The sequence below is a fragment of the Schistocerca piceifrons genome, chromosome 6 (assembly GCF_021461385.2).
Source record: "Schistocerca piceifrons isolate TAMUIC-IGC-003096 chromosome 6, iqSchPice1.1, whole genome shotgun sequence".
NCBI lineage: Eukaryota > Metazoa > Arthropoda > Insecta > Orthoptera > Acrididae > Schistocerca > Schistocerca piceifrons.
Genome location: NC_060143.1, coordinates 42149352 through 42158995, shown reverse-complemented (window position 1 = coordinate 42158995; position 9644 = coordinate 42149352). Strand labels below are relative to the sequence as shown.

Genomic DNA, 9644 nt, shown 5'->3' with positions numbered 1-9644 from the left:
CTAAACGACTGCTTAACACATTGACTACCATGCTGCTGACAGCAGAGCAGCACACTTAATGCTGTATTCCAGACCTAATCATGTCAGGGCCAAGAAATGCAGAAGATAATCTCTCAGGGAGTACTATAATCTAATAATATAAACTTATAACTAAAAAGGCCATTTCCAATTATGTCTACCAAGCAAATTATGCTTTGAGTCAGTGATTTCTTTTGCCATAACTGACTAGTGAACACGCATGCCAGAGTATGGTGAATATTTATACTTTGCCTGTGAGAAGCAGCTACACACACAGTCCAATTTATGTTGAAATTATCACCTGGGTATTTTAATTAAATTTGGTCTACTATAAGCAACATGATAAAGGAATCAAAAGAAAGACACACACAGAATTAATTTCTTTATTAACAATGCTCGGATTTCCACATCACCACAGAGATACCAAGCTGGATGCGTTACTCGGATTTTTTTTTACATGGCGAGTTTCCCCAGTAGGCCTATAAACCATGAAACAGGCAAAAAAGCTACTTCTCGTTGTCTTCTCTTCCTTGGACTTTCACTTCAGAAACTCTGAAACATCCATTACAAAAACACATTACACCACTCACAAATCTGGATTCAGTCACTGCAATTCATATCTATTTTACTGTCACAAATACTGACTATGATCAATGATTAATTATGAACATTCAAAAGTTTTCAAATGTGCAGGTTACTGTTAGAATACAGTTACTACACAATTTTTGATCAGGAAAAAGTTACGATGATTGCAACTTAAATACCGAAGCCATTTGTTATGAGAATACGCCGTTACCACAAGTAATCCACATAGATCCATTGAAAGAAACTTTACTGAGTAACATAATGCATCAAAATACTACAGGCACAAAGAATGAAATTTCTGTAGATTTACCATACATTTTACTTTTCTTGCGCATGATAAGGTTACTAACGGAAGTTACTTACCGTCCATTGTCTGGAATATAAACTATCCTTTCTCCTCTGCAAACATGTGCTTTTGCAGCAAGTATTAGCAATTTTTTTCCGTGATTGAAAAGCTTTAACACACACAAATCACGCCATCATACACAAATCCACAAGGCATCATCATGCCATGTTCAAAGAATATCCGCGTTTCGAAAACTACCAGCGATATTGGCTTGCATGAGAGACGACGTCATGCCATGATATGACGTCATGATTCCTCGGGGCCCGCGAGACGCTTCTCTAGTGGTATTCCGCTGTGCGTGTACGTCTTTGGTATTGTGTTTACAAATCTGAAACACATGGTGTCTTGTTTACATAGTATATGAAATTATACTAATATTGTTATTAGTGGGTGGTGTGAGAGCAGCAAGCCAGGAAGGGTAACGATTGTTGTCAACCATGGTAAATGTAGTTGTGTGTTACATAAGAATTATTATTCTTTTATTTGATTGTAGAATTCCTCCTTGGTGCAGTGTGTATATATTTTTCTTCTTCTAATGACAGAAAGGTATGCATAGATTGCAGCAACGTACATATTGTGATCCACATTTAGCCAATACAGCATGGTCATTGTATAACTTACCTAAAATCCTCTCCATCATTTATTCTGCACAACCTGGTAACCTTGCTACGGTTTACATCTATTTTATTATTAAAAATGAATACCGTAAACGTTGGTTGATCAGGTAAAGTTTAATGTTATGAATCAGTCAGATTAAGATGCTTGTTTGTAGTATGATTTTCGAAATAGTTTCCTCACACGATATTGTTTGTGTAGAAACCAAGTGTGTTTGACTTACGACTTTTTGTTGAGAAATTCTGTAAATGTAGATGCGATTTTGGATAAAACTAATACTATATAACTGTAGGGTACCTAAATCTTCCGTCTAGGAAAACTAGTCGCCCCTTTTTTGTTATCTCCTTATATGAATAAAAAGCTCAATGTTCTAATTTCTGAACATTAGAGCTAGATAATTGAAAGATGTAGAATGATTTATGTTTTAATTTAAAAACCTTTTGGAACAGTTTCATTCTGAGTAAACATACAATGCATTGTATCCCAATTACTATATGTAATGTATTTCAGGATGGATTTCTTTATCAGTGACACTCACACGAAAGCAGTAAATGGTGTATGAATTTATTTTTTGATGTAATACAATAATTGAATCACGATAAAGCCAACCTGTGAATACTGTTTCACCACATATTAGACATCTGGAACTCCACAGAGTGTTAGTTGCTGATAATGATATTTATATTTTTCAGCCAAAAGCAAAGAAGAAGTTCATTGATCGTAAGAATGCTGTGACCTTCCATCTTGTACACAGAAGTCAGCAAGATCCGCTTATAGCAGATGAAACTGCCCCACAGCATGTTCTCGTACCAGCTGCTGAGAAGAGGCCTAAGGTAAGAGCTGTCTGACATTAACAGTTGAAAATTATGGCTACAATTTTTCTCTTTCAACAGATGGTTTTAGTTGCTTTTTGTGAAAAGTGTCATTTTTGTACTGGCAGAAGGACAGCTGTGAGGACGGATTATGAGTCACGCTTGGGTAGCTAGTAAAGCACTTGCGCACTAAAGGCAAAGGTCCCAAGTTTGAGTCTCGGTCTGGCAAACTGTTTCTCACTCGGGCAAAAACTTTCATATCACCACACACTGCTGCAGAATGTAAAATTGATTCTGATGTATATTTTCTAGAGGAAGCTACTGTGAACTGTTGAGTGTATTTCTACATAATAAGACAATTCCTGGGCAAGCCATTCCATGGCACAGTTTTCATCAATTCCCAGTGACAAATGATTTTGCAGCTAAGTTAAACCTCTGTGTACAAGATTATAAAAATCTGGGGATTACGGAAGAGTCTGATTCTACCCGTCTGCTTTGAACCATGACGTCATCAGTATGGCAGAAATGACTATTCTAAGCGTCTCCAATAATGCACCTATGATGTCATTACATACACATGGCAACAAACATGAAAATACGTATAAATAAGACAATAACACCTCCCTCCAAAAATACAATCAAAATAATGGGACAACTGCGGGAAATTGCGGGTTTTAGGGAGGGGACAGGCTAAATATAACAGTAAAAAAAAAAAACACACCACAACATACAAAATGATGAACAAAAAAAAATTTTCAAAAATCTACAGGAATCGGACACTTCCCTTGACCTATATAGATCAGCCGCAGCCGACGGTACCAGAACACCAATGCCTACAGCAAAAACTACCAGTATTGGAATCAGACATTTCCTTTGACCACAGCTGACGATACCAAAACACCAATACCTACATATAAAACTATGAAGATAGGAATCGGTCTTTTCCCTTGACCTATATAGGTCAACCATAACTATTGATACAAAAAAACCAACACCTACAACTATGAAAAACAAAATCACAGCATCTCAAAAATTCAAAACTTAAACATCCCTTAGTAAATTAAAACACATTCAGTACACAAAAAATTACAACTCGAAAAAATAAATAAATAAATAAATTATCAGATTATGTTCCATTCAGAAAGTGGATGCACTCAGCGACTGTTATGTGACTTATAAATTATAGAGTGCAGCAACCAGTCGTCCTTTTTTAGATTTTACTACGCAAATCCAGATTTCGGCAAGTAGCTAGCCATTCTCAATGGAATGTCAGTCACAGTTCTTTGAATACTATATAGTATTCAAAGAACTGTGACAGATGCCCAAACAACAGGGACTTACATGCATTGAGAATGGCTAGCTACTAGCCGAAACCTGGATTTGCGTAATAAAATCTAAAAAAAGGATGACCGATTGCTGCACTCTATAAAAAAAACAATTACTTACCACCAAATTTTTTGCGTTCATTGTGGGAATAAAACCTCACCATGAAATTATACATGCAAATAATTGCATGCCAACTGTCTACTTTGAGCCCTGATGTAATGGTGTTACAATTTGATTATGTGGTGGTTCGGCCCTAGTTAGTGGATTAAGTGTGTTTTGAAATTAGTTTAGTCTGTGCTTTTGTAGAGCACAAATAGGTGCTGTGATTTGGTTGCCATTTTTTTTCCAGAATGGATCTTCCCTTGAAGTACAAGGGTAAAACAAAATAAATGAGATTTTATTTTAAGAAAATTATTTATTCAAAAAATAAAAGGCAAATATACAATTTATTTTGATTTATTTCAGATGTCAGCCGTCCTTTGGAATATTTATTGGCAGATGTAAATTTAGGCTAGCAACTAGTCATTCTCAATGCACTATCCTTTTTTTGGTCAACGTATGTAATGCCTGTTGGTCTGGCTTTGAACACAGTTCATGGAATCTATTATTATTTACAAATCAAAATAATGGTCAAGTGTGCAGCGGCCTATGAGTGGAGGATAACTTGACAATTTATTTTTCTACATATTTTCTTCTTTTAGAAATACATTTTTCCCAACAAGAAAGAAGGTTTTTGATTTTTTTTTTTTTTATTTTTTTTTTTATTTATTTTTTTTTTATCTCAGCATCATAGAATGAAGGTAAGTACATAAACTGACTGTACCTGTGAAGGATAGCATGCTGAAGACTGTAATGTGGGGCGAAATTGGGTAAAATAGAGGACTGGGTGACAAGAGCAATGTGGAACATTGAGGAGCCTCTAGGGCTGGTTGCAAGGTTGGGTAGATTGTGATAGGACATGTCATTGCCAACCAGAATTTGAGTGAAATAAACAGCAGGAAGAGGCTGTAAGGTCTGTACTACTTCTTATCTCTCTCCCGTCACACTCTGTCCTCCTGCAGCTTTGATCCAGCTCTAATGTCTGACTCTTCTCATCTACATTTTTATCTTGTAACTTTCTGCCCTCGTTCACAATTTACAATATGTTTTGCTGCCCCTTTTTTCCTCTTTATTCTCCTCTGGTCATGCCCATCCATCTTGTCTTTGCATAACGTCCTTTCTCTTGTACCATTTTACAGTACCTCTTTCCTTTATCTCTGATTTGCGGTGTTTTATTTTATCCCTTTTCCTCATCCTCCATCCTCTTTTTACGGTTCAGTACACCACTATTCATTACTATCATCTGGCGTAAGATTGACCCCTTCTTTTGAAAATTTTGTGGACTATTTCTTGCAAATATCAATTTCTGTTCATGGTGATTCTTATTAGTGTACATTATTTCTATACAAACACCCATAGTGCACTGTGTATGATATATTTTTATAGGTTAGTAGAAAAAATAATTGAAAGGTGTCAACGTTACCTTGTGACCTGAGATTACATTGACCCCTCAAATCCGTTTCATTATAAAAATGTGCAAAATGTTCGTGGGATAAATGTTTGTGTAGTGCATTATGAGTATGACATCTGTAAAGGGATCTCAATGATCCAATTGAAAACGATATGTTTCATAAAATGTTGGTAAGCTAGGTATCGGTGAAACACACATTTCTATGAGTATTATTATCAGTCCTTTATTTAAAACACACTACAAAAAACTTTTACTGGCTGAAAACATTAAAATTCTTTTTCTAAAATTCTCTCAGGAAATTTATACAGAATTGTATAACCAACAGCCTGTACTTCTGGTGGAGGCAGCTTACCAATCACATAACAGAATGGGGCAGTGAATACAACACGTTTTTTTGGAGTGGATGTAGTTTTCATTGAGTTCTTTGTTGCAACTTTTTGAATTATACAAACATAGTGAAAAGTTTGCTTCCCCCTTTTACCTCCAACTACTTTCACCATAACAAAGTGATTTGGTAAAGGATCTTGACACTTAGTGAGCAGCATATCTTCAACAACAGGATTGTCTGAAGGATCAAAATTACTTTTATCAGTTGCCAGAGTCTCTGCAAATTTCATTAAGTCAAGTTCATCTGATGAAGAATTATCAGACTTTGTAAGAGATTTTGCTTGGCTTTTGAGAGTTCTTCATTAGCTGTGGATGACTTGGAACAACTAGGCCGAGGATAGTTAGTTTCATTTGTACTGGCAGACAATTTGAACTTTTTGTTTACTGTGGACACATTTTCATTTGATGACATTTTGAACAATTTTGAATCAATGCTCAAAGTATGAACAGCCAAAGCAGCTTTCCCGGCGCTCACATCGATTTTGTTTCTTTTTGTACTTGAAAGGACTATTGGATTTTTTCTTTTCGCATAAATACTTCAAAATAGAAACTAGAGATTCAGCTACAGCGTCTGTTTTTCTTCCATTTTTTCTTGTCCACATCTAGTTACCATCTTACACGTGGAGAAATTTGGTAAGTTCTAAGCATTTCAATACGTGTTTTAATTTAGTTATGGTTTTGATTTTGCTATTCAAACTGGCAGTTTATTCTCGAACTTCACTGTCTAATAAAGATATAGCATGCTGTCTCCATTCTTTACAGTTAAAACAATACACAAATCTCAATCTAAAACTACTGCAGCAAACAGAACATTTGTAACAACAGAGACTGACCTAGACTAACTATGAATTTAAATTCATTGTTGCCCACTCTTACATTCTAAAAAAAGGATTATAAATTTCACTTTTGTTTCACACCATATTTAGGCGAATACATGTGGATTAATGGAAATTTGGTGACATTGAGGGGGTCAGTATTGCCCCTGAGGGGGAAAAAAGTTAGCTGTTTTAAAGGAAATATGAATTTTTAATTGTTAAAATTGTTTGTACTGTTAACAACAACAGGCACCTTCATTAAAATGTGTAAATTTGTGTAATAACTTGATGATAGGATTAACAGTGTCTTCTGGGCCAGGAAAGTTTTTCAGTTGAATTTATATGCGGATATGTAGGCTTGCTTAAAAAATGTCTTGAACTATAATATATATTAAAATTTATTTTAAAGGGCATGAATTCAAATCAGCAAATTCCATTGTGTTATATAGTAACTTTAATTTTCAAGAAGGCATATAAATTCATCCGGAAATAGAAAGGAAAGGGTGAAATTGATTCTGGGGTCAGGGGGTCAGAATCATCCCAGTTGACGGTAATCTTTCCTCACACTTCCCATTTCCATTACTCTCCTTGCTGTGATGTTCTGCACCATTAACTGTGTAATTTCTTCCCCTATTTTTTCCTCATGTTCCACACTTATGTGTACACAATTGTGTGGGTATCATTTTATATCTTTGCGTCTAGGATTGTGAATTCTCTTTTTACCCATCTTCATTGTCTTCATCTTTGTTGTGAAAACACTTTTTTCCTTCAACTACATTCTGTTTTTTAAGCCAATATGCATTGTTTAATATTTTAACTTATAGAGCCTTTATCTGTTCCTTAATTAATGAGTTGTTATGTCCAGCAGGAAGAAGTTGAAAAACGGAAAGAAGAACAGAGAAAATATGGAATTTTCTTTGATGATGACTACGACTACCTTCAGCATCTCAAGGAAGTCAGCAGTGCTGAATGTGTCTGGGAGCCTGTTAGTGAAAAGAAAAAAACTAAGGAAGAGAAACACCCTTCCAGTCAAAAACAGAACGAAAATTTGGAAGAAAGTCTCTCACAAGTAAATTTCTAATGAGTTATCATTTTTGTCTTTAAAAACAGTGATTTTGTATTCATTATATCCTTCCTTCTCATTTATTATTGTAACATGCTTCATACAGGTCACAAAAATTTACCTTCCATCATCCGTTTTTGCATCTGAAATTGAAGAGGAAATTGGAATGCTCAATAAAGCTGCTCCACAGTCAGGTAAAGCCTAATGAATGCCTGTCCACACAGTGGAATATAAATCCTTAACCTGTTATGTAATAGTTCTGCATAGCGAGTAAAAGAGAAAGTGTGCTGACTCCCCTAGTTCAGCGGTTCCATCGTGAGATGTCAGTTTCTCTGCTTGTTAAGTACATGTTACAACAGCAAAAGCAGCAGACAGACTTACATTGTGGATCGTATTGAGCCTCGTGAAATTATTTGGAATACACAGAGTTTTCTTAATTATGTTTGCTTTTCCAAAACTGTCTCAGTTCTTTTGTTGCAAATATCGAGCTAACATCTGCTTTTATTTTATGTATGATGCCGATAAAAATTCACATTTGTGTTCACAGTTTGCGTAGAGAGATAATGAAAGCTTTACAAGAATGTACACAAATTGTAGCTTGTCAAAGCCTATGAAGTCTATTACTAATCATTGCAACTCAAGAGACCCTTATGATACCAAAATGATGTATATGTTACGTTGGGAGAGAACTGAGGCGTCTTTTCCGTAAGTATTTATGTATTTCCAAGGTACTGCCAGAGAAGGTTGGAGAGTTCCTTTGAAAGCAGAGTTGTTACTTTTATCAGCGTGAATGCTTCTCCGTTTCATTAATGTTATGTGAGTCTTTGCAATTTTGTACAAAGCATCATTACAAAAATAAATGTGCCTCTACTAAGTTGTTCATCTATCTGACGAGTAATTCCATTGATTTGCTGTCTTCAAATCATATTGCTTTAAATTCCCTCTAGAATTTAATGCTCTTGCCTACTGAGGTAATGCAGGGCTAAATTTATGATCATTCGCTGAAATGGTGTCGAATCCAAGTGAGTGGAAGCTAGTTTGTGGCAATCTTCCAATCCAGTGAATTGTGGGCAAGTATCCTATTGATAAAAATTGTAGTTGATGATGTCATCGTTAAAAAGTACGTCAGGAAAGAGGGAAGGAGAGGGAAAGACGAAAGGATGTGGGCTTTAAGGGAGAGGGTAAGGAGTCATTCCAATCCTGGGAGCGGGAAGACTTACCTTAGGGGGAAAAAAGGACGGGTATACACTCGCACCCACACATGATGGATATGTGTGTGTGTGCGAGTGTATACCCATCCTTTTTTCCCCCTAAGGTAAGTCTTTCCGCTCCCGGGATTGGAATGACTCCTTACCCTCTCCCTTAAAGCCCACATCCTTTCGTCTTTCCCTCTCCTTCCCTCTTTCCTGACGAAGCAACCGTTGGTTGCGAAAGCTAGAATTTTGTGTGTATGTTTGTGTTTGTTTGTGTGTCTATCGACATGCCAGCGCTTTCGTTTGGTAAGTCACATCATCTTTGTTGTTAGATATATTTTTCCCACGTGGAATGTTTCCCTCTATTATATTCATATAATTACTTGAATCAATACATGTTAGACATCACCGATAGTGACATTGCAACTCGCACACACAGCAATAGGATAAATACAGTTATGCAGCAGAGCAACAAACATGAACACCAGAGCGCAATCTGCTAGGTTATTACTACAGTCGTCTGGAATATATTCTCATAAATTGACGAAACCAATTTTCAGCAAAGTGTTATTGAAATGTAGCTTTTTTTGGGGGCCTAACTTCATAAAAAATCAGCACACCTTTGTTTTAGTCTTGTTCTTCCCAGAAATAATTCTTAATTGTTCTACAGCTTCTGTGTTAATTTCACATGAGCATTTGAGATCATTTACTAAATTTCAGAAATGTGTTTCAGAAGGTTGTCGCAACAATCTGTGCTTCAGACAATGTCTATATCCTTTGGGCTACTAATATTCAGGAACATGCTATCCAGAGTAAAGTCATTGCTGTACCACAAAAAACATTCTCTTGTTGCTTTTAAAGTGGTATTTCTTTAACATAGTGACAACTATGATTTTCTGTTCTTTACTAAGTTTAAAATGCCTTAGGACATTTGACTGAGTTGTTTCACATGAGTTTCATTTCGGCATTTGCTG

General features: G+C 35.9%; 1 protein-coding gene across 2 annotated transcripts in view; it reads left to right on the top strand.

Moving 5' to 3' along the window:
- Positions 1-1200: 1200 nt before the first annotated feature.
- LOC124802948 (protein LTV1 homolog) overlaps positions 1201-9644 on the top strand; it is a 48582-nt gene continuing 40138 nt past the window's right edge. Inside the window, exons 1-4 of one of the 2 annotated variants that reach the window (XM_047264036.1) lie at positions 1201-1389; positions 2257-2397; positions 7280-7483; positions 7584-7671. In XM_047264036.1, coding sequence (XP_047119992.1) covers positions 1387-1389; positions 2257-2397; positions 7280-7483; positions 7584-7671 — 436 coding nt within the window. In that variant the 5' untranslated portion in view covers positions 1201-1386. The remainder of the gene's footprint in view (positions 1390-2256; positions 2398-7279; positions 7484-7583; positions 7672-9644) is intronic. The other variant, XM_047264037.1, reaches the window with a different exon arrangement.